General features: G+C 35.4%; 1 protein-coding gene across 1 annotated transcript in view; it reads right to left on the bottom strand.

The window, feature by feature from the left end:
* EYS (eyes shut homolog) overlaps positions 1 to 26,927 on the bottom strand; it is a 725,122-nt gene that overhangs the window by 164,411 nt on the left and 533,784 nt on the right. Inside the window, 1 exon segment of the mRNA XM_053974015.1 lies at positions 26,528 to 26,757. Coding sequence (XP_053829990.1) covers positions 26,528 to 26,757 — 230 coding nt within the window.

The following is a 26,927-nucleotide window of genomic DNA, read 5'->3' as shown; positions in this document are numbered from 1 at the left end:
GGTGATTCCTTTTAGTACATTTCAGTGCACAGTAAAACATGTTAATTTAAATCATACAAATGAGAGCATTGCAGAATCAACTTTTATCACCATGGATTACAATAATATCCTAAATTAGGATAAATCAGTAGAAAAAATAGACAGTAGACTTACAGTTTATCAAGTCTTTGAAAAATATCTAAAAATATATTGTTTGCTTCATACATTCAATTTCGTGCTTCCAAAAGCTAAATAAGCATTCAGGCTTTTAGAAAACAGAAAATTTTGGAGATTTAAATTTTTATACAAACCATTAAATAACTATTGCCTTGGGCAGGCATGTGGAAACCATGGACTTCTAAAGAACCAGAACACCCTTGTTAGCTGCATTAGCCCCAAGTAAGAATAATGATAATAACCCCTAACACACACTCAGCAGAAGCTTCTATGGTCTTTGTGTCCTGTTCTCACTTAATGAATGCTTTCTGCATTAGATTATATTTTATATTATTATAATCCAATGGCTATCATTGCTAAACTCAGGTTTTTAAGAGTTCTTACTTTCTCATGCATAAGGTATTTTGGAATGATCCTGATCAGAATTTTTCATACAAAAAAACCCCACCAAATTCTCAAATATGATGAGGTTTGCACTGGTCATATTTCAGATAATGAAAATGATATTATATTTATGTGAGTGTACTGTCACATAAAGTAACAGGAATAAATTGCAACACTTTTTTTCCAGGATTCTGTGTTTTAGAAAGAAATTTTAGTAGCATCACTTTGTGTGAGAAAGTTTCTGTCCTCGTTATGGGACAGATGATGTTGCAGTTCAACCTCTACAGGTATGACATTGAATATTGATGCAAATTGACCACTAACATTTGGTCTAATAAATTTTGTACCAGTCTGATTCTATTTTCTTACTTCTACCTTACACATAAAGTGCGATAGATATTGTATCATGATATCAATGGGGCACTATTTCACATTTACTAAAAATACAGTTTCAGTTGTTCAGCACTTTGTTAAATGAAAAAAACATGAAAATTTTGACCATGGAAAATCTGACTCATGTCCAAAAGATGTTTCTAGAATGCTAGCATTTAACTAGAGATTTATAAGAAAACAAGAAAATTAACATTCACAGATTAAGTCTGGCTAGACTCAATTGGCTTTTATTCCTCAGAAGTAATAACCATCATCCCCACTTAGAATCATAAAATGGCTGGGGTTGGAAGGGATTTTTAAGGATCCATCTAGTTCAACATTCATCACTTGGGTGAGAATTGTTGAGGAATGCCCAGACAACTGATATTTCCATGTTGTACATGAGGCAGCTGGGAAGTAGATTGGGTGACACCATACATTCATGCTTCAGGGAGGTAGGGCTCTGGTTGCCACACACTCACAGCACCAGGAGCTGCCCAATCTCAAGCTACTTATGCCCACCAACTAACCATGTAAAACATGGCACTGGGGACATCACTGAGCTTTCAATGGTCTACATAAAAAAAAAAAAAAAAATGGTGGTGCTATCTAATTTATGATTCAGTGTCAGTATCACACCATAACAAGTTGTACTATTAATGATTTTAAATCAATCAGTTAGCTTGGAGGCAGATTTGCCATGTGCTAGAGAGAAATGCTTTAAATGTTACTGTCAGTAATTGACTAGGATGCTAGTATTGATGGTGCACTTTTTAAAAGTGTTCTGCTCACTCACAGAGAAGAAGCAGGGAACTTATAGTTTTGCTACATGAAACTTCAATCCTGAAAAACAGCCTGCCATTGCAAAGGATAAATAAATTTTAAGAATTATCAGTTTCTTAAATATCATCACAATTTCTTTTCTCTCCATTTTTTAAAGAAATCCACTAAGTACACCAATTTTACTATTAACAGTGAAGCCCAGATTTCTGTCATGTAAGTATACGGCTATGCCAGAGAAGTGGTAGTTAGGACTGGAATTAGCTGTTTGGCTTGCAGACAGACACTGCCAAAAGCTAGTGAAGTTACACTTAAAACTCCTAATAGATTTTATTTTTAATTTTTCATCATTTTTTGATCTAGATGTTTGGTCAACGTGTGTGACAGTTATATTAGGTTGAATTGTGTCAGCAAAATTAACTGGTTAGAAATAATACATTCCCACGAACAGAACAAAATCTGCATTTGTTCCTGAAGAAGAGTATATATTTTTGCATCAGTGCTCTCTTAAAATTATTGACAGATCCCCTGAAATTGAACCTAACACCTAAGTACACAAGCAGTTGGTAAATTCAAAGCGTTCATCACTGTAATAAATAAAATACACTTTACCCTACCAAATGAATAAAAATTGCATTATAAGGCAGAACTGATGGTATAGAAGACTGAAAATGAGCAGAAATAGAATAGAACTGTATGGAAAAGCAAAACACAGCAACTGGTACTGTTTTGTCATTCTTTTTAAAGGACCTATTTAATGGATATTTCATACATATCACTTTATCACTTTGTAAGAGTTAATGGGTAAATCACAGGCCAGATACATAAATAATGAAAACAACATGGCAATTTATATATGAAATATATGCAAGTGATGACAAACACTGAGGTGCCTTATAACAGCCAGTAGCTTTTGAGATGTACTCTGCATGGTGGTATTTTTCTCTTGTTCAAGTGAGAGACTTTTCTACATATTAACAGCAGTTGAGGAAGTTTATTTTCTGCAAAGTTTTTATGATTAAGTAATGGTAACAGAAGGCATATCACAAAATCAGTTACAGCATATTTCATGGTATATCATTTACTGGGAGATAAGAGCCAGTTTCCTCCTTGAGTGGAAATCTTCTATGGCTAGTGTTCTACTGCAGTATGTTCTTTTAATAGAAACTCTGTCAAAAACATTTTCCACAAAGTCACCAAAGCAAAAGTGCGCCAAATTTTGTATCATAAAATGAGGCATTTAGTGAGAAAACATTTAAAAATATTACTGTATCATATTCCCCAAAGAGTTCAAGTGAAAAAATTGGTTGCCAAGGTTCATTTGATAGCCCTGAGTCCTAAAAGAGTCAGGTACAATTTTGTCAGAATCAGCAAATCTTTCATCTGCATGATGGTAAAACCTGATATATCCACATCTTACACTAGAGATCCCTTCATTAGTGATGGACCTGTATTTTATTCTTTAACTATCTATTTCCAACTGTTCAGAACATACTCTAAAATGTACCTGTCTAGACAGAGTGAAAATTTTCTTCAAACATTCAATATTATAGTCTGTGCTCTTCTTACCTGAAAGCAATTTGGAAATGCTGGTGAGACGATGGATTCCTTTATGAAATCATGCACAGCTAGATAACTTTGGCATATTTGTAAGGTGAGAGGTCACAGAAACGTTATGAAAAATGACCTATGCCCATGAGTGAAAAATGGCACAACCACTGGAAAGAAACAGTGATTCACAGTGGTTAAAAGACTTCAGTTTTGTTTAGGCTTCACTATTAAGTGAAGATTGGCACTAAGTCAAAATTTCCCAGCAGCAGCTGTATCACCATGGGACAATCTATGCCTGCTGTATTTGGCAGCCTGGGCTACAGTGACAAAAAAAAGCAAAGGGCAGTGCAATTGGGGAAAGTGATTTTAAAAGTAAGGTAACACTTATGAATCTTGTTATATAAAGTGGTGATAAAGCACTTGTAGATTATCCCTTTTTGCTTTCTGATGTAAATTAAAAACTTCAGTTTTTATCAGAAATGTAAGAGTTGTCCCTTGCATGACCCTCAAGTATGTTCACAACTTTCTTTATCTTTTAATCCTTCTGTACATCTCAAGTCTTCAAAGTGTATCTGATGACAAAACATTCTTGTTTTCCTGCATCTTTGCTTCTATTGAATGTTACATTGAAGTAATAATGAAAAAAATTCTGTTGTTTTTGCCTTAGGCTGATGTTGCAGCCTCAGTGAAATGAGGGCTCATTATAAAATTTCCTGGTTTATTATTTTTAGTGTTAAAGGAATCCAAATAATGGTAATGTGAAATATATGCAGACCTGGGCTAAACAAAATCCAATGAAAATAACAATTAAGATTCACATGTGAGTTTACCATTTCAGCATCATGAAGCGATAGACAATTTCCAAATAATCCTCCTAAATAAGGATAACCTTCCTTATATAGTGGAAAAGCAGTGTTCCTGCTCAAGTGTTTGCACTCATGAAGAGCAGTCAGTCCTGCACATCAGGACAGTCAGGAATCCCACGCCTTCAGCAATGGCCCAACAGGCTCAAACATAACACACTACTGTTTGGATAACAATTACAACTCTCTTCTTGTTTTTAGCTTTGAGTTTAACCCTCCATAGGACAGGTTAAACCCTGCTGACTCTCAAAAAACCCATCCTGTACTTGAGTCTAAAGGTAGCTTCATTCTTGTGGAGAATCCTCCAGAGTGAGAGGTGGGGAGCAGCTGCCTGCCACCATCTGCCTCGGGCAGAGCCAGGTATTCCCTCTCTGTTTCTGTGACTGAGAGGAGCTCTGATCACTGAGGGACAAAGAGCTTTGGGACTGTCTGACTGGGAATGCTGCCCCTGACCTCTCCCACCTCCTTTCCAAACTTTATTGCCTGCACACCAGCACTACTACCACTAGTGCTACCAAGGAGCCAGGGCTTTCTGTGAGGAGCATTTACCCTGATCTGCCTGGCTCCTCTTTCAGGCTGTCCCATCTTCCCCACCATGGGCAGGGAGGCTGATCCCCCATTAGTGGTAAGGAGAGATCTGCACTAGCAGTTTCCCTGTGTCTGCATCCATTTGGTGGAGACATGTGGAGACATGTCAGTTCAGTCTCAGACACTTTTATATCCCAATTTACTGGTTGTTTATAGTGCTCCCAAGGAAAGGCTCCTAGAAAAGGACTTACTGACAATTATAAAGTAATTGCTTATACTGCACTGATTGTATCAAATTCTAACATAATTAAGTTCCTTGCAAAGAATGCTTTCAGCAAAGTCCATGATGAGTGTGGCATCACTACAGATGCTCTGCTTTGATGCAAAACCAGATTCACACTCAGCTGTCTCCATGGTATAAGCTTGACTGTAGCTTTAATGAACTGCATAGACAAATGCTGTTTGTAATATTGTCAAATGAATTATTTTTACTTAAGGAATAATAATTTAGAATCATATCAATATTTTCAGTGTTTGAGCCTGGTTTTTAAGTCTTGATTTGAACCTGTCTCCCGTTCTGTTTCTATAGTTTTCTGTGCAGTTGTCTCACAACTGCCTTCCCTCAGGCTATTCAGCAGAAGAGTGGTTTCAATCACTGAAGACGCTGGTCTAAATCTTAACAATCAAAGTCTAACATCTTCCAGAGAAGTGTTCAGTGTCCTGCACTGTTACAGCTAAAGTACATGTACAGTTTCTGTGTTTTCAGATTTGAAAAGAGTATGTATAGACAGACGGGTAAATAAATAACTTTACTCACACTTTTTTGATTTGCAATGTCCCTGTGGTGATTTAAAAAATAACCCTGTGGCGATTTAAGACTAAGCGCCTTCATATTTCCTAAATTCCTTTAGCATCTTAATAGTCTTATAAAAAATACTTCCACTTCTTTTGTACACCTCTAGGGTACAAACACAGCTGGTGAATCCTTTCTGCCAATGGCAAGCAAGGACAAAGGTATCCCAGCAGGCAAGCAAGCAAACATGCAAGAGGATATTAGGACAGTTACTTCAGAAAACTCTTCAGTTTTAAGAATTTTTAAATTGTATTACTTCTCAGATTTGCAATGCTTGCACAACAAAGAGCGAGGAAGAGAAGGAAAGAACTGTACTGTCTGCTGTCTCTTTTGGATGGGCACTGATCCATTCAGAAAAGTGGCTTTGCACAGTGCTGTGTGAAGTCAGAACCACTAAGTTTACAGAGGCTCCAGAACAACTGAGACTGCAGTTTTGGTGATGCAGTGAAATAGGAAGGGCATAATCCAGGAGATCAATTACTGGATATTTCTACTAGCAGGTAGGACAGTGGCCTGATAGGCATATAACTGACTACAGCTGGCTCGGAGTGCAGTATGGTGAATAAAGTACCTATGTAGATATGCAGAGGTATGATGGATAAACAAGAACACAATGTACATTCTTAATTAATTGAAACCTGTCTTTTGGCACTGCACGAGCAGTAGGAGTAAAATATATGCAAGCTATCACTCAGTGAGGAGCATATTTTTCATACATAGGAGGAGCAGAAAACTCATGCCATTGTTATAAAAATACAAGCCATTGAATTTTTAATGGTTCAAGCCATTTGAATTTTTAATAAAACTCAAGCCATTTTCTTGAAATCTGGTAAAAATAGCTAACAGAAAATACATCAATAATTCTAATTATCATGAGACTATAAGAAAAAATAATGCAGCTGCAACCCCTGCCCTAAACTATCAAAATGAAGCTATTTAATCATGAATCAAATTGAAGGCCCCTCCAGTTTCGGTTAATTTTTTTTTAAATTAAGGTAGCAGGCTTACAGGTTTCCGTTTGCATTAGTGAAGACTTAGCTTAATATCACAAATACAGTCCTAAATATCAGAAAAGCAGAAGATATTCAAGCCTGAGAAACTAAATTTGTGGGACTTCACTGCTTCTTTGAAACTACACTGAGAAATTTGGCAACACTAGTTAAAGCTGCTGGTAGGTTTGAGCTAAGAAAAGAAAATCACCCAGCCTCTAGAGCTCACTTTCCCAATTACACCTTTGCATAGAGGGGCTAGATCAAGTAACTGCATATAGTCAATATTTATTTATATATTTATATATAGTCATTCCTAAAAGTGAGTTACCATGGCTTGTATTGTGTGGTATTGTGCTACCACAGGTTTCTACCTATCATAAGGAAGCACAGGTATTATAGATGAACTAATTAGAACTGAAGTGTTTTAAAATATTATTGTTGTTATTTTCTAGACTCCTCTGTTGAGAAAGCTCAGTACAACATTTTACAAGAGCCTACTTCAAATGCAGATGTTTCTGAGGAAAACAAAAGAACATCCTTAAGAGTGATGCATTTATTTTAAGGTACATTTTGTCGTATTAGAAAGTCCATGGATCTAAGCAAAGTAAGAAAGTATTGTCTGCATCTTTACATTAGTGTTTGACTAAATATTATCCTTCCAGCAGTTCAGGCTAAGTATTTTTATGACAAATTACATGTTCGATCCAAAAGAAGGAAGCACTACATTTTTGCACTGTTTGAACTAAGAAGTATGTAAAGCTGTCAGTGATTTGAGGACAGGATGTTATTGGGGAGACTGTATAGGAATGTATGCCTAAAGGTTCAGCAATAATTTGTCACATACTTAAAAATTTCATCACATGGTTTCTGTAACTGTTTGCTACATCAGTACAGATATTGACATCTTGTGTCAAAGAAAGATGCAAGTAATATAATTGTTATGTTAAAAAGATGAAAGTTCATGCATACTGGGGAAAATTATCCAATATTTTTTTAAATATGCTTTTTTAACCCTCGTTAATTATTAATTTCCCGAATCCTTCACACCTTGAAATACAAAGACTTGAAATATTCTTCTTGCTAAATGAATCTTATTAGGAAAATTATTAATGTAGGAACGAAGTTGCAGTACATTGCAAGGTTAGTTTGATCAATTGGTAGAGCAAGCACAGTCTTCTAGCCAATTTTATAGGCTGAAGATAAAGAGAGAGACATTTTTCTTTTAAACTTACAGACTATAGTCTCACTGGATATCAACCACAAGAGATAAGTCATGTGGGCTCTCACAAAACACCTAATCTTAATTAGTAGAAGAGACACCAACACACATCACATGTCTTCACTCTATTTCCCCTTGGCTCTAACTTTAAAGCTGTGCAACTCCAAAGCCTGTAAAGATCTCTTCTTTCATATGTAAACAATCTGAAAGACAAATACTTACTTCTAAAAACCTAGGAAAATGTGCTGTCTGGTTAAAAGCTAGTCTTCTCCAACTTTCCTTTTTTTGTTAGAAGATAAAGTTTCCTTCCTGTCAGGCTACATAGCGGTGCACATCAAATAAAAGTATAATTAAAAGGACAGTGGCAGTAGTGAAAACTTAGCTACTTACCCTGCTGTCAAGTTTTACTTTATCTTCAAACTGCTGTACTTACAAAATTGCTGGAAAAACTGCATTACTTTACCTGCTAGTGAGTAATGTTTGCAGTGTTTTAGTTATCCCATCCTCATGCATCTTTTTTTGCCTGGCACTCTGGTTAAAATAAAGCTCTCCTATATGGTTTTCCAATGCAACTTTCCATTTTTACTAGTCTTTCTAAAGGGCATACTCTCTGAGGTAATGGATTTAAGTGATTTACTTAGTGTTAGACCAGGGGGAAGAAATCCCTGTGTCCCCTAGAACAGCCACACTTTTAATCAAATCTAACTCATAAATCACATTTACAACTTTCAGAACTCAATCAATAAGATACTTTATAGTCTGTAAAAAAATTATCTGGAAAGTAGTAGAAGTACAAGAGGGATGTTACTGAGGGACCACACACATCTAGGCTCTGCACACTGTCTTTAGGGACTAAACTGCCAATTTTAACAGTGACTGATTTGTCCCAAAACTCTAATGCATTTATAAGCAATGCATAGTTGGCTGATAATGAAGCATTCCAGGAGGCCATAATCAATATTTCCAAAGCAGAGTAAGTTTACTGTTCCACTTTACCCTAGTTTGGGGACTATTGTTAATACTTTTCTCATCAAACTTTAGCTAAGGACTTTTGTTCTCTCGGGCAGAAGTTTTCATGGCTTTTCTCTGAAGCAATCTCCAAGTAAGTTACAGAATACCAAGGACTTCTCAGTGCTAATTCAGTTACATGTCTTCCTGAAGTTTAATTTGCATATTTAATATAGCAAATTCTTCATCAAGTGTTTAATTTGTATACATAATACTGAACAGTCTCCTGTAGCAAAAATTACCCTATTACACAGTACTTCATCTAGGACTGATACATAAGTCAAATGCAAGTTCTGTAAATTACTGCTTAAGTATCTGCATAACTTCAATTACATAGTAGATAACTTTCTCATAATTTCTGGACCACACATTAGAAAAAAAGAAATTAATCACCTCATATTAGATACTTCAAAATGTGTTGCCTGTTTGTATATTCGCCTAATGCCTCAAACATAGTGCATATATTTTGTATGAAGATTTATTTGAACTTTTTTTCATGCAAGAGGCACCACAAAATTGTTGTACTCTATGCTAAGAGAAAAAAAAAACCCAGAGAAATATTATCTCAACCTTTTGAAGATCTAATGACAGCAGCTTTCATGAAATATAAACAGATGCCTGCAGCTGTTGTATCAATATTCAAATTGAACACACACTCCAGTGATACCAGAGAGTGCTGGCTAAGAGGCTTCAAAGTGACAGACTACTCAATAGCAAGTTTTTATTCAGATGGAAATGATCTTATCAGACTGAGTTCAGACAGCTTTGCCTTTCATTCTTTTTTGAGACATCTGCAGAAAGTACTGGCAAATATCTGGATGATTTCAGTTTTTGAAGCCAGAAGACTAGAACAAAACAGAATATGTGAGAGCTGTTACTAGCTCTTACAAAACAGAAAGAAAAAAAATTAGGAAATAGTACTGATTTATTAAGACTTTGCATTAGAATTTCCATTATTACTTTCAACAACTTAGATGGCAATTTTGTGTAAAGATAAATGACAAGAAAAATGAAATCACAGCTCAGAAATCTATTTTCTAGCCAAACTACAAGTGATTTTTAGGGTTAGGTCTATGAGGAATCATATTGTGACTCATTTAAGACAGTTCCATAGGCTGAAAATGTTAAATTAAGTTCCTAGTAGTGACTGGGTCTTTAATAGGTTAAATACTTAGCCTTTTATGTCAAAACTACCAATAATTTTACTTTAAGAGAGGATGTGAGTAATTTGTTTGACAAAAACAAATTCACAAATAGTGAAGTTCGTAACAGCCAAACAATCTTCAATCAAATTTAATGCCTAATTGCTCTATTTCAGTTTTAACAAGCTCTCTACAATGGAAGGTACTAAATTCTCACTGGAATAAGAGACCTACTCAGACATCTCTGTAAATAACACGAGAAGTATCCCTCACATTACACGTCCTATGGCTTTCTGATGGACGCAAGTGAACCTGTTTGTGATGTTTGTAACAGATTGTCTACAGAGTTGCTTTGTTTTGTGATCAGAGATTCAAGTGGAATAGCAGAATGCTGAGGAGGGGAGCTGAATTGATTTGAACTCTAGAAAACACCTATTTGAGTCCTGCATGGAATCCATGTTTTAAGAACTAATCAGAGCCTAAATATACACACACTTAAAGCTATGTCCAAGTCTTTAAAAGATATGTTGTCATACGTAGCCTTTGATTTTCCACTGACGGCATGAGGAGAGTATGTCTGCTAAAGTTTTCTACATGGTTTTCTGTAGACCTGATGCATGAATCAAAGGAAACATGATTTGTTTTGGGGTGGTCAACTTCCAGGCAAACCCTCTCCTCATCCACATGGAGAATATGGCATATAATAAAATTACTGTATTTATTTTTATACGATCATAAGCAGAGTCTTCTGGCATGTAGTCATATATGGAAATGTTCACAATAACATATTTCTGGTATCCAGCAATTGGATGGACATACAGAGGCCTGTCTGCATGATCTTATGCAGAAAAATACTGAGTAATTCAATTTCTATTCAAACTTGGCAGGGCATGAATCAGGTGTGATCTACAAGGCATGATGCTGCACTAATGCACACAGATGGCAGTAATTCTCCCAAATGTGTAAATTCCTATGCTAATAAAATCACATTATTTATGATTTCTTCACACACTGTTTCAAGACAAGTGATTTTTCAGATAAACTCAGAGCATGACCATCTGTCACTGATCATAAGGACATGCATAGAATGGAGCAATCATGCAGCATCTGGTCAAAGTATGATTCGAAAGGCTTATAAGGAAACATAATCTGGAATATGATATGAAAAAGTTATCATATAATAAACAAGACATATATTATAGCAAGTTAAGTAGCATTTATAGTATGAGACCTGTTTTTTCTTTCATTGTAAGAGTCTGAAATCTGTACCAAACCAGATAAACTCTGAATTTAGATTTCTTTCCAGAGAAATTACATATCAAAGCTTTGATAGGTTTCTTATTTGTGCAACCGATTCCATTGAAATTGGAAGAAAGTGCATTTATGTAATTACTAGACAGGCATATTTTCTATTAATAACAAAAAGGATTTGTTGCCAAGATTGAATTGTGGATACTTAATATATATGGAGAGTGCTAATGTAGGAAAATTTATATTTAAAGACTGTTCAGTACAAATGAATCCTAAAGTTACTTTTTCCCATTAATGTATTAAATTTTAAAATCCTTGAGGAAAGAAATTTTCTTCTGGGAAAATAAAGAAGGGGAAAAAAGTCACTGATGATATACATGTGACTGTTCCAAAGAAAAAAGCTAAAAGCTTGTGTTCTGTGAAAATCCATAATGAATCAGATCCTCTGTGGCTGGTCTTAGATACTGGGCAGTGGATTTAAAACTGTTGATCAGAAGTATCTGTATCCACAATCTAATGTTTCTCTTGACAAGCACTGTCAGAATGAGTGCGTCAGTTAAGCACAGTTGGTTAGGACTACAAGAACACTGACTCCCTCTGGGTGATCTGCTAATCCTTTGCAGAAAAAATGGATTTAGAATTAACTTTTGTGGAATATGATTGGCTAGGAGAGGCTGTAAATAAGGACCTCCTTGAGAAAAACCTAGAAATTTGAAAAGCCATCTAGATAAAGAATGGACAAGTGAATTATTAATTAACAAGCAGAATCACATCATCATGATCCCACAAAAACAAAACAAAACAAAACAAAAAAAAACCAAAAAAACCCAAACAAAAACCCAAACAAACAAAATTATAGAAGAAAACGTAGGAAGAATTGCAGTGAGGGAACAGAATTCCAAAGTCATAGAATGAGTCTGAGGCTAATTCAGGAATACAGGTGAACCTGACTTTTAGTCTCCTGTGCTATTTAAAAGTACAGTTTCTGTATCATGCACTGTATTTTTCACACTACAATAGAAAATAAAATACATCCATAACTGGAAAATGAGTTATTAGAGAGCATGCATTAAGCTGCTTCTAATGTCATGACATAGTCTGCCTAAACTGCTCCTATGGATAGGTTTTTGACCTATGAAATTACTTTAGGTTTACTTGGAGATAGAGGCAAGGATGCTCTTTTCACTTCTTTATCTGGTTTTTCTTTCTTTCCTCAAATGCACTGTGTTGACTGAGAAACAGTTGCATTCTTTGATTTGTGACAGTTCATTTTACCTTTCTTTCAGAATATTTGGCTTTGTTATTTCTTCTCTTACACTGAACATTGTCAGAGCAAGTACCCCTTCTACTGTTAATATCAAACAATTGAACAGTTTGCTTCAGGAAGCTAATTCTGCAATGCTACAGAACATCATCTATCTCCAAAATGTATCTCTTTCAAGTCAAACTCTTTCTTGTATAATCCAATTTCGTGAGGGTATTTTTGTTTGCCACCTTTGATTCAGCTTTATAATCCACTATGTATAGCCAAAGAAAACTATTTTTGTGGTCTCTGAGCGATTCAGTTCATCTCAGAATATATGTACTTTTCCTCCTTAAATCCTTTCTCCCTTTCCTTTGTCCTTATTGTAGCTCCAATATGACATGTGCAGAGCATCAAGTTAAGTTGGGTGGTGGATTCTATTCTCTGCTGTATCAGGTGTGTGATGCTTGAGTGGTCACAAAACTAAGGAAAACAAGCCCCTGCAGATTTCCAGAGAATGGCTTATGGAACCATCAGAACAACAAAAAGTACAGGCCATAGGTTTTATGGTCAAAGAGAGAATGAATAAAGCACAGTGATTGCTAGTGTCAAATGGTAACACAGGTATTTGGATATACCTTCTGAAATAATCTGTCTGATAGCAGTGATCGTATTAAGCTTTTTACTCAAATTCTCCAGTTATTTCCTAGCACTGGCCCTTTAGGTGGTGTATATGTTAACAAAATTTCAACCTCAAATTTTCATGGAATTTTCTGCTTCCCCTCCACCATTTTCCCATTAAAAAAATAGTTTTGAAGATCACAATGGCTGCTAATTAAATTGAGCCCCTTGCTTGCTATGATAGCATATTGGCTTTTATAAACCAATGCTTTGCATGATCAGACATCCCAGGGTTAGAAAAGGAAGTAAATAGGACCTCACAATACTACATAGTGAAGTGTTAACCAGAAAATTCACTTTTTCAAAAAAAAAAAACCAAAAAACAAAAAGCTGTTTTATTTCTACACATGTTGAACAAACCCATTCATTATTTCCACAAATAAAGAAAGAAACTCCATAGTTCAGTCTTCATTCAGTGATGATGTTAGGGTGTTAGGGAAACATTCAAGGACTTTTAAGAAAAACAGTCCAAGTAGGACTTGGAATAATATTACTAGTTCTGAAATTGCACTCAGATTTCTACCAAGAAATACTACCAAGAGATAACTGAATTGAGATTTTGTTTACTAAGTATTATCTCATTTTCAAAGGTACTTTCATTATCAATTGATAATGAATATATGTGGATATGTAGATAACCACAGAAAAAACAAATTATGTGTCAATAGCACACAAAACCAAGAAGAATACTGAAGGAGTATTTAAAGTAAAAGCATTTTATCCTCTAAGCATTCAGTAACACATCAGTAGCAAAGAATCTCACTTTCACTTCTAGTCTCACCTACATTCCCTATTAAATGGGATACACAACAATTCTACTGAGCTGCTCTCCCCACCACAGGGACCACTACAAACACCTGTAGCCACAAACACAGTGAACACCTTTATCACAGAATGCATCTCCTGCTGACTCATGCAAAATGAGCAGGTTAGTTCAGAGAAATGCTAATCTAGGTGGGTGCTGCATGGCCCAGACTGCTTATGAAAGCAGTGTGGCAGATGGTACATGACATGCTCACATATGCTTTGCTGCATCTGTGAAATTAACTTCACTTTTAACTAGTTAATTAAACTGGTCTGGACTGGAAATCAGAAATGTTTTCCATGTAGTTGGATCAGAAAAAGGGTGACACAAGTTTGTAACAGTGGCCACACACCAGGAAGGAGACTTCCACCTGAGTGGAAGAATGTACAAAAGAAAGAGTGACTCAGCCCTGGTACCTGGACTACTGTGTACCTGGACTTCTGGGCATCTCAGTACAAGAAAGACCAGGAGCTACTGGAAAGGGTCCAGCCGATGTCACAGAGATGATTTGGACTTTGAAGCATCTCTCTTATGAAGAGAGACTTCAAGAGCTGGGCCTGTTTAGTCCAGAGGAGAAAAGACTGAGGGGGGAATCCCATAAATGCATATAAATCTCTCAAATGCAGGTGTCAGGAGGATGGTGCCAGGCTCTTTATGGTGGTGCCCAGTGACAGGATGAGAAGCAATGACCATAAACTAGAACACAGGAAGTTTCATCTCAACATGAGGAAGAACTTCACACTGAGTGCCAGAGCATTGGAACAGGCTGCCAAGGGAGATCATGTAATCTCCCTCTCTGGGGACATTCAAAACCCACCTGAGTATGTTCCTGGGTCACCTGCTCTAGGTGACCCTGCTTTGGCAGGGAGGTGGGACTGGATGATTTCCAGAGGTTCCTTCAAACCCTAAAGATTCTGTAATTCTGTGAAAAAGAAATTGTCAAATAGAAGAGAAGAAAAATGTCCTTTTCTTTATACTGGGGCTCAAAAAAAAGGAGATGCTGAGTCAGCTTCTTTTATTTCTGCTTACACTGCCCTGGCAGGGTTGGCAAGCCAAAAAGGACAGTAAAAGCAATAAAAATGAGAGAGAATAAACAAACAACAAATGGTGGCAGGAAAAGATACAAAACAATTATGAAATTGAAATATAGAGATTCTTGTGTTTTCTAAAAATATATGCAATAACATATAAATAGTTTATTGCTATTTGGGAGAACAAAGAGAGAAAATAAAATATAGTATTATGTGCTCTGTAACATAACAGTAAGGAAGAAAAGAAGAAACAGCATTGATCAGGGTCACTAAGAAACATTTCTGATTTCAACATTGAAACATTTCTGGTTTCAAAAAAGAATCTACTTTTAATGACATTTCCGAGTATTGTCATAGATGCTTTCGGCATTTTTCTCCTTCACTTTTTGTTTTTTAGTAGACAGATATTGATTATAACTTTCTAAAAGACTCATGAATCAAATATTTAGGGGAAAGACACTTTTTGTTAGCGGAGCACCTTTTAGAGCACAAAATGAAAATCACCATGCTATGAGCAAAAAATTGTGGCATAGATAAATGAAGATATTGCCAGAACTTGTAAAAACCTTAATGTCATGAAGAATGACTAAGCCTTATTGATTATTACAAGTAAGGTTCATCACTACTCACAGAGTCCTGTATGTTTCAGCAAGTTGTTAATGTAAAAAATAAGCTTCAGCAATATAATAGCGAAGTATTAACCTACTGCTCTGAAAGCATAACAATGCAGCAGGATTTCAAAGTTCTGTTACTGGAACCAGAAGAAAGAATAAAGAATGTTGTGGTTCTGGAAATGCAGCAAAACTGTGATGTATTTTTCACAGGTAACAGAAAATGCAAACAGGTGCAGGGGTTGGTAAAGCTCCATTTGAAATCTGCTTTTAGCAACTACAAAGTGGCAGGCATTCCCTGCTCTGAGATAGGATGATTAACACTGCAAGCTGAAAGAGTTTGTGCAAATGGTAAATATAAAACAGTAATTTCCTTCCTCAGAGAGTTCTGAGTTTTTATTAGCATTCTTGCGACAAAGAAATTTTTCTTTATCCTTTTAAGAGAGCTTCAGCTAGATTAAGTACAATGCCAAAGACTATTTTTCTTTATAACTGCTCATTTTATTTTCCTTTTCTACATTTGTATTTTAAAAATATTTTCATTGTTCAGCTGCCCTATCAAACAACCTCGCAAATCTGTCCTGCCTGCTGTTAAGTGCACAGTAGTAATTCCTTTATCCTATTCCCCCTTCTTTTCTTAAATGTTATCAACATTTTAGCATATCTAACTGGGACCAAAGGCTTTTTAATGGACCTAAAATCCTAAACAAAGCAAAACAAACAAACAAAACCCCAGGATGACCCTTGAAACAGACACACTTTGAGCCAATATTTTGGATCAAAATGTTCTGTTCTGACAAAATGTATTGTTACTGTTCCTTTTAAAACTTTTGCCTCCCCAGCATCCCTGGATAAATTTTAGACCCAAAAGCATCAGTGGCTGGATTATTCATGGGAATAATCAGGCTTTAAATCTGGACTGACATTCTTTCTCTTATTCTCAATTGCACTCACATTGGTCTCCAGCAATGTTGAAAAATGGGAGACTGGTTGTGATCATCCAGAAATGAATTCCATATTCTCAAGTCCTCTCTTGAGTCTCTCTGAATTCAACTTTAAAGGAAGAAAATTATGTAGTCTGCTGGATCTCAAAGAACAAAGAATGAAAGGTCCCTCCATACTCAATTTTGTAATGCATGGAAATTCTTGGTTTTCTGCACCTTTTCTCTACATTAATATTTTTTATGAGTGGTTTAAAATGCTTTTATATCAAGGGAATAATTAATTTAATAGGAGTTTCTGTAAAACACCTGTATACCAATCTCTAAACAGAGAAGGCTCTGCAGTGATTCTACAATGCTTTTAGCTAGACATTTGATTAAGTACATATGTATTTAGTAAGAACATTCCCATCTTATGTGTTTTTTTTCCTATTATAACAATAACTCCATAATTTATACCTCAGACAAACCTACAGTGACTTTAAAATTTTGCAACTGTGCTGCATAAAACCCAAAACTCAGTCGCATACTCCCTTTAATACAAGAAAATGCATGTGAAGACACAGGTGTACAACAGGGTCTGGGCTTCTGCTGTCAAACTTTAAAAGGAACTTAAAAAGCTTGTGGCTGTACACATTGTACTCATATAAATCTTTGATTGATTTTTGCTCTTTATTTTGCTGACAGTCACCAGTTGCTGAAGCCAACTGTACATATGAATGAAAAGAAACAGCCATTAATTTACAATTTCCAAAAGATAATATTAAGAATAATGCCACATGTTGGAAAACGGCTTTGGCAGTCAGATGAATCTATAGTTTTCCATTTTAGTTGGTAGAAGTTAATAGGGCCCTTGTCTTTTTTTTCCCCCGAGTTTATTTTTTCATATTTGCATATTTTCTACAGTATTCGATATAGAAGTGTCTTTTACTATTTACTATAATACAGTAATACTTATAATACAGTAGTTTTATTTTTGTCTTGTATAGGGCTAAAAAATCCATTAAAGAAAATTCTTGATACAGGGTCACATAGGAAATTCTTTTCATTTAAGGAAGTCATTGTTTGAAGTACGAATAGAACAGAATATGTGTTTGGGCAATGTCTCAATCCTTTGCTCCGATGATGTATTCAGTATTTTCAGTAATTCCACTAAAACACAGGGAGACTCTACATGCTGACAAGTTTTGAAACTCTCCATGTTCTGCACAGAACTGATTTACATCCATGTAGAATTTAAGTATATAAGTGTATCATGCTACTAGGAAATTCACCTTCTGAATCCTAGATTTCCTGAGTAACTAAAATGTTTTTGCTGTATAATTACTTGCCTATTTTATCACCACAAACTGTTATTACAAAAATATAAAGAAAGTACAATGGTGGAAAGAAAACCAAGATTTTATTTTACATAAAAGAAGGGGCTTCCTCAGAAGGAGGTTGGAAGCTTGAGGAGCCTCACAATGGTAACTTCCTAACACCTATATTATAAATTTTCCTCCTCTTTAAACACCAGCAGCTTAAGATTTTATGTAAATGCAGGCACCAGTGTTCCATGAAGATGCATGAAAAAGAACAGGCACACTTTAAGAATGTCAGGCACTCTTAATTAGAAATAATGTAGGGTTTCATGCTTGAGTCAGAAATTTATGCTTAGGTCAGGAAACAGCAAAGCCATTTCTCTTTAGCCACATTATGTAAGTAGCCAGCATCCTTCCAAACTGGCCACTGGCCTTGGGAGGTGACATGAAAGGATTGGCCAGGTGACATAGTCCTGAGCAGAACACTTTACTGAGGTCCCTAGAAAATCCTGATGTTCACTCCACTCAGCTAACTGAAAGTTCCTGAGAGTGCTCTGGGAGCAGACCCACAGCTTCACACCCCGTGTGAAGGAATGAAAAACCTTCTGTTTGCAATCACAGCATTCTTAAAATCAAAATGTCAAGGTAGTAAAGCATACTATTATCCTAACTCAATACCACAGATAATTTCTAACTATTAAATTAACTGTGCTGTAAAAGCACACACAGTCTTCCATATCTCTTTCTTACATGTTACATAATACAGCACAAAAACATTTTTTAATACCTCATCTGCTTTATTACACAGTATCTCCTGGGAAAGAAATCAAATGAGTCAAGCTCAGAAAATAAGCATTGCCATACTGCCAGGGGAGACACAGCATTTTTGCAGATGACTTGATTATCAGCAAGTTAGTGCAACAGAACAAATGGCTGCAATTCAGGAGTTACTGAAAGAAGGTTTTCCCAGAAAATGCCATAAATGGAGAAGTAAAGCAAGAAAAAAGCAAGTATTTGTCACTTATAGAACAATGATTACCTTCAAATGAAAAACTACTCAAAGGACTGGGACATTGGAGCCTAATACATTACAAGAGTTAGAAAGAATCAACTTTATATCGACATTTTCAAGTGGAAAATGAAGGGGAGAAAGTTTGTTCCCTGCAAATTGTAAACTCACCACTATTTCATTTTCTGCTATCTTCTCTTGCCCAGAATAGAGTTTGTTATCAAATTGTTAAAATTCTTATAAAAATTATTATGACAAGAAAACATTCATCCACATGAAAGAAATAGTGATTCAAAAGCCAAATGCTAGAAATGGCAAAATTTCACGGGTCTGGTCCATGTGATGAGGAGACATAGATTTTTCCACTGCTTTTATCAATTGTTTTTTCCAGAAATGCTCATTCATGCAAATCCTTATAGCAAAATGCTACAGCTATCTAATTTTTAATAAAATCAAAATAAAAATAAGCAACTATAAACAACACTTAAAACCATCACTTCTTTTTTTAAATGGCTCATGACTGGATGTGAATGGATATTAAAAAAACCAGAAGATGTACTAGCAAAATGACAACTCTATTAAAATTGTCTATAATTATTAACTTTTTTCACCATAATTTCTCAAAGCAACTTAGGCTCAAGAGGCTCCATAATCTATTTCACAGAACAGACTAGTGAAATATATATTACATTTCTGTTAAATAAGAGAACCCTATAGTTCTACAGTATAGTATACAGTTCTATATTATATGCTACAGCTGAAGACTTCACAGCTGTTCTGGAGCTCATTGGTTGTGGGTAGATGGCGGCTGCAATCATAAATAACTTTACAGACACTGGGACAGCAGTTTTTAAGAGTTTGTTGGTGCTTTGAAGAGATCTTTTCACATCTCAACAAACTCTCTCATTATCCTTCCCCTAGGTATAATTAAAGTGTATCTTAAACTTTCATTTAATCTCATATTTAGTCTTAACAATCATAGAGAACTGTCACATCCCTTTACAATTTCATTAAGTCTTCTGGAGGGATTTGAGATATATGTTGATTTTAAGTAATAAGCTTATATGAATGACCAAACAAGTAACAGAATGGAGGGATCCTAAATCAGAGTCTGATTAGTAGAATACCTGCATCCTGAACATAAATCCCTTGAATCACAGAGGTTCCTTGCACTCTTAAAATTAAACACATGTAAAGCTTACATGCTTTACTGAATCTGGGACACAATATCTAAATTAAATGAAAATGAAATATTATGTTGCATGAAAACTCATACTGACGCTTGTTTCTGAAGTGGCAAAATTCCACAAAAATGTTCAGGAGAGCATAAGAAGGATTAATCTAAAATTGCTTCACCTCTTCCTTGTGAACTCAGTTTCTTTTCCCTCAAAATACTGTTTTCTTTGATTTCAAAAACACTTCAGCAAATTAACCCACATTAAAATAAAACTGATAGAGCAAGATGCATTGGATTGGAAATATTTCAGACATCTTGAAAAAGTCTCCATAATTTTGTGAACTAGGAAGGAAAAAAGCAAGGACTAAGTCCAGTTGACTGTGAAGCTACTATGATTTCTCACAGACACAGGGTATTACAAAGTGTTAAAAAGTTACATTTCACAAGGTTTGCATTGTCTGATAACAAAGTGCAAAATTATACCCTCAAGTGAAAGTCCAGAGAAGAAAATTAATTTATACAATTCCTTTTTGCATTGCTCACACAAATAATATTTCTGTTAAATTATATTGAATGGAATAAACTGTGGGAATGGATAGCTATTTCCTATGAAAATTGATATAATCTCAACTAGTGTATCAAATCCAGCATACAAAGTTAACTACTGGCTAAATCGTTAGTTGTTCTTAACTAGCCTACTGTGTTCTTAATTTTCAACCCTACTTCCTAAAAAATAAAAAGAATGAAGAAAAAACTTCATTTTTTTCAAATCTAGGCCAAAAACTAGAGAGTTCATTTGAGAGTTTTATATACACAAATACAAATTGTGGGACATCAATAGGTATCTCATGACTCTAGACATAAGCTGAGGTTAATGACATCAAATTAATGACTCTGGGAATTTATAGATACCTCTAAACACATTATTTTTTTCCTGCTCACAGAGTCTTACAAGGTATGAATCATTTTGAAGGAGGAGAAAATGAGTGAAAGAACCCTTGAACCCTGGAAAAACAGATGTTTTGGGGTAACCCTATTCCATTTTTTCTTTCTGGGTATCTCAAACTGAAACCTATATGTGAAGATGAAAGTGCAATTGTCTTTCCTCAACCTCTTTATATAATTTTCACTGGATCACTTTTCTTTTTGATAGAAAATGTCAGAGACTTGTTTTAAATCATAAATAGGGAGTATAAAGGTTATTAAGGAGATAAATAGTTCTACTGGAGACATGAAATTGTTCTAAATATGGCTGAAATAAAAGAAATTGGACCAACAACATTTCTTTTTGAAGACAAAGACATAAAGACAAAACTCTCCATACTTACCTGAGATGAATTATGGTAGTCAATGACACAAGCTAGAAATGTTAAATTAGGAACGACATCTAGAAAACCATCTGTAAAAGAAACTTCTAATGTTCAGGGTGATATTATCAAGTATTTCTCAACAAATCAGGAATTCAACAAGTGTATCCTGGGAAACAAATGTAGCAAAGTCTTCAGTGTGACTGTTCCAACCTAAGTGCCTGCAACAGCCTTCCATTTTACTGTTATTTTTGCAGCTTTGTCAGAGGAGTTGACCTTTAAGTAATGTACAGACTATACACAGGCAACATATCAAATTCAACAGATTTCCTGGTTTTAACACATGACATTTAAATACTCTTTTTATTGAACAATTTATAAAACTTTTACGGAATACTTAAAATTTAGGAGACTTAAAAAATGTTAATCGTATAATTAACAGTCAAGGATATACTATCTTCACACATGCAAGACACTGATATTCCAAAATATTGCTATGAACTTTCCAGTAATACACCACCATCTGCTTTCATGCTAAAGAAGAACCATAGCAGTTTTTTTCCACTCGTGAGGGAATTTCACAATGAAGCAGATAACACAGCTTAGCTGATAAAGAAAGAATGATACATTTATTGTTAAAGTAAAAAAGGTTATTTATAATGAAAGAAAAAAGAAAAATGGGTAGTGCAGAATGCACTATTTACCCTTCATACCCTATCTATAAAATTCTCCCTTTCTATTGGACGAAAGCAGTCATGTAGCACTTACCACTGAATAATGAAGATTAATTATACGTGACAAACATATTTTTTATGCTGCATTTTAATACAGGCTTATTGTAAAATGCAGGAGAACCCGGTGGGAAGAAATTATGTCCAACTTCAGTTCAGAAGGCTGAATGATTTCTTTATTATAACTATGCTATAATACATTAATATACTATATAAAGGAAGATACTAAAATTACATACCTACTTTTCTAACGACCATATCTAACTCACTCACAACTTGTGACCCTCTCGCGAGAGTCCAGACACAGGTGGATCTGATTGGCCATCAGGCTCAAACAATCCTCACCAGAATCCAGTCAAGCAATCACCCCAGGTAAACAATTCTCCAAACACATTCCACATAGGAAAAACAAGGAGCAGAAATAGAAATTGTTTTCTCTTTCTTTCTCTCTGTGCACCTCTATGAAAAATCCTGAGAGAGGGAGAAATGTGCTTGCCACACAGGTTTAAAATACATCTTGTACTAAATTCTAATTTCCTATTAACTTTGGTAATTTGTAGTTAAGAAAAAATAGAAAAATGGAAATACTGAAAGCAGAATTAAAGGGAGCAGAGGTCTCAAATGGTTGCCCTTCCATGCTTTATACTAAATCCTCACTTTGGCCTTTGGTATATAACCAGTGTTGATAACTTGAGTTTGAATTTGGCAAATACACTGATTTGTATTTTCTATTTCCTTAGAAAAATGGAGATAGACTTCCATTTTCCAAAATTGTCATTTAGAGATATTTCAGAAGTGTCTGTTTGGAGTAAGTACCCAGTGTATTTAGGTAAACTGCTTTGGTCTAATATATCCATAAGGACAATTATCACTTGAATGTATTTCTTGTAAGAGCAGAGCAATCTGCTAGAGCTTACTAGTTGAAGAACAAATGAATAAAAACAAGAAATTGCATTTAATAACACTCATTAAGTTAAAACAGATAATTGCTAATGGCATTCACTTGCTCTCACTCTAGAAGGTGTTCTTATGCACTGTAATAAAAATAGCTAGTAACAAAATGTATCTTACCATAGCTATTAAATCAACAAATTCACCCATTCTAGTGAAGCCAAGATATCCACAGAGGGTTTGTATCTAAAACCCTGTGCACTGTTGATATGTCAGGTAAGTACGATGAGTTTCTTGCAGAAATTTAGTTAATGGTAGGTAAAAGGCAGATGACAAAGATGATTAATGAAAATATATTACTGAAATGTATGGGTAGACATAATAGCATGTTTAAAAGAGATCACAGGTATCTTTAAGGAGTCAAGAGAAAATTTCCTTGACTGTCATAAAGTTTCTGTATTGCATACATGACAATTTACTTTCTCCATTGGGAGGTCCATGGTAAATAATTATAAAATTATTGCAGATGCTCTTATCTCCTGTAATTATGAACTCTCTCTAGATTTCTTGAAGAATTGGTCTCTGAATATTAAAGGTTTATAATCATAGTTCAGTTGGGCAAATTCTGGTTTCATTAGACTATATTATAAGTCTCACTGAAAATTTAGGATTAAATAAGATTACTCTATGCCGTAGTTACTTTTCAGCTACTAAATACAGGATCCATCAAGTCATATTCTGGTCTATATAAAGATGCAATGTGACAGCATGAGCTCTGGGATGCAGCTGCCCCACTGAGCTCCCAGCCAATGAACATGTCAGATACAGCAGCCCTGGCTCACCCAGGAGCACTAGCAAAAAGGAGGAAGCTGTTCCCTGTATTGAACAGGGGGTTTTAGAGGGTAAAAGCAGAGCTCCGTGAAAAGAAAACTTAATTAATCTTCTCAACACAAAAAAAGAAAAAGAAAAGAAATGTTATTCTTCCAGTGCTAGAACTATTAGACAACCTATGTGGAAATATTAATCTCTGTTAATATCTCAACATTATGTAAGCTGCAGGAAAGCAAAAGGCATCTCTTCCACTTTTAGGAAAACATAATAGATACATCATGGAAACTGGGTGTTTGAGCATTAAAAGGATGATATGGTTGTTCAGCTGAGGTTATGCTCTCCAAAGAAGCTACATGTTTCAGGGTTTCTTTAAAGCTTCTATTCTGTTTCATTGAACAGGATGGTTACTGGTGTACCTTATGTAGAGTCAGTCCTAACCATCAGAAAATTGGTTACAACCGCAACTTAGTGCAAGAGTCCCCTGCATTTAATTTGCTATTGGGGTAGTTATAATTCAGTCATATTTTCACACACGATTTTTGAAACAAAATCACATAAAGAAAGAGATACGAAGTCCCCTTCATTTACACAACTAAGATAAACTTCCTTGGAAGACAAATTTCCTTGGAAGTGTAGTTGGCAGTGAACTCTTTCTAATGTATGAACTCTCTGGCCTGCACTGGCTAAGCTTCAAAGGAGAAAATGGCTTAGAATGTTGTATTTTTGACTGAGCAACCAAAAAAATACCTTTTTTCAATCAATGAAGAAGAAGGTACTTTCCCTAAAGTCGGTGGCACATGGAAGTACTCAGCCCAGATAATATCATTCAAACACAGATCATCTCAGTTATCATTAAAACCACCAAACCATAGTGATGCCTTAAATTTTAGCTTTCATATTTTTCCGATTCTGTGCTGCCTTGGTGTGTAACTCTGAACTTCATATAAAGTGTTTGCAAGTTCTCTTCACAGGGTAGTTAGATAAAACAATCCTTTTCCAGCTTGAGAAGCAAGGACAGCTGTTACAACCTCAGGCCCAAAAAGCATTAACAATGGCAAATTGAAGAGAGCAAACTCAGAGGATGGGACTTCATAACCTGAGGCTGTAATTGGACAATTAACCCCAATATGTAAATGGACTGAAACTTACAAAAGTGTGAAACCTCGTGACCGGTTGTCTATTTTGTCACCGTTTTGGCTCCATCTTGAGTGGAGCCCTGGCCAGGCGCTTGTGCTGCCCAAGGTGTATCCTTTAAGGGCTTTTAATAAATACATACTTTATTCTTTAACTCTGTCTAGTCTCTGTTCTAGGTCAGCTTCTCTAGGCATCAATAGAAGACCCTTGGGTACCGACAGATCAGTTGGAAGGTCAGAAGAAAGCAGCAATCAGACACTGGTGGAAGGAACCAATGGAGTCCCACAGAGTGGTTATGCACACATACTGATATGGCCTATTATCACAGGATGTCTGTCAAACTCCTGCTTAAATTGAACATTGCTTACTCCTGGCATAACCCTTGCAAAAAGCCAGAACCTGCCCTCATCCAAAATATCACAGATGATGTTGATAAAAAGGATGACAACTGCATTCTTTGGAATGCAGAAGGAAATTCTGGCACATGAAATGTATGTAAATAAATAAAAAACTTTATTGAAATGTTGAAAATACTTCATTGAAGCACTAACTAAATATTTCATGTTTTATGGAAACACACTTTTTTAGTTTTGTTATTTCATGTTGCAGTTTCCACAGCTGCAGTGTATTGTAAGCAAGTGCAAAGAGTATGCCCAGAGACTGAAGATGTAGAAAATACTCATGGGATTCAATTTTAACACTGAAAATTTGCAAATATACGATTTATTATAAACTTGAAAAGGCTACATGGTAAAATAGTCTCTGATATCTAAGCAACATGACAATTTTTTTATTTTTGAGCTGACAGTCAGTGACTGCTTTCACATATAGGGAGTGCAATGACCTATTTTTAGACAGTAATACAATGTGATGCTAACTCACATACACTAGCAGTCTGGCAAGGGCATTCTTAATTCTAGTTGCTTTTACTTCATACTGTGGGAAGTTCATTAGGAGGATGATACAGTTATATAACCATATTCTAGACATTTTATTGGTTCTTTTCCTGTACACCAGTAATGCCCTTTAGCGCTATGAGAATTATCTACTGCAATTCATAAACCACAGTACCTTAAAAGCTAAAACAGTTTTTGAAGCCAGCTATGAAATTTACTCTAAAAAAGAACTTTCTGAAAAGCAATAATGAAAAGCAATTACAATTACAAAACAGAAATATTGATCAGTTTGCCTTATAGCCTTGATTCATTTTACAAAGAAATCAAAATTAGCAAAAGAATTATTTTTTATTCAGATTCCAATTATGTTCATTTGATTGATCTGTGCTTTATGAGCAACATTAGTAGAAGTATAAATGAGTTACAGAGAAAAAGAAAAGCTTTTTTCAACATAGGATCTGATACAGTGATGGAAAAAACCCAGTCTGTAGAAATGGAAAACATTATCTTTTGAGGAAGTCAGCTTACTTTTGTCACAGAAATAATACACTGAAAAACATACATTAAAACTGTGCACTACAGTTTTGCACAAAAAATGCAATGTTTTTTTCATTAACTCAAATTGCAATCCTTAGGAGTGTGCCTGACTGATATAATCTAATTTACTACAAATAAGTATTATTCAGATTACCTCAATGAATTTGCTCCTCAGTTAACTAAAAGTAACTGGGATGAAAAGAAGAGAAATATGACAATCAATACCTCTTCTCCCTTTTCATCTACAAATCAGTACAAGACTTTCATTTCATAACTAATAGAGAAAAATTAATCACAATTACCTTTTTCACAGAATCGACCAGTGAAGTGTAGTGGGCAGTCACACTGGAACGAGGGGGTCCCAGTAGGCAGAGAGAGAGGGTGACAAGTCCCTCCATTATGGCACAGCCCTTCCTGGCACACAGATGGAAATGCAGGGGAAATCTGAGAGGGCACACCAGGGTCAGGCAAGTGAGACACATCAGAAGAAACCACAGGGAATGCTGTTGATAGACGCGTGGGTACAGAGATTCTGAAAGGAGAAAGACAACATATCAAAACAAAATAATCCTGTGAGAGCTAATTTTTCTTACTGCACTTAAGCTTCAATTGATATTATTTTGTTGTTTTTAAATAGAAATTCAGACTATATTTAAGAAAATATGAATACATAAGGAATTCCCAAATCTAGTCCCCATCCAG

The sequence above is a fragment of the Vidua macroura genome, chromosome 3, assembly GCF_024509145.1.
Source record: "Vidua macroura isolate BioBank_ID:100142 chromosome 3, ASM2450914v1, whole genome shotgun sequence".
Lineage (NCBI taxonomy): Eukaryota > Metazoa > Chordata > Aves > Passeriformes > Viduidae > Vidua > Vidua macroura.
The sequence above is the reverse complement of the archived record's forward strand: the minus strand, read 5'-3'. Positions and strand labels throughout refer to the sequence as shown.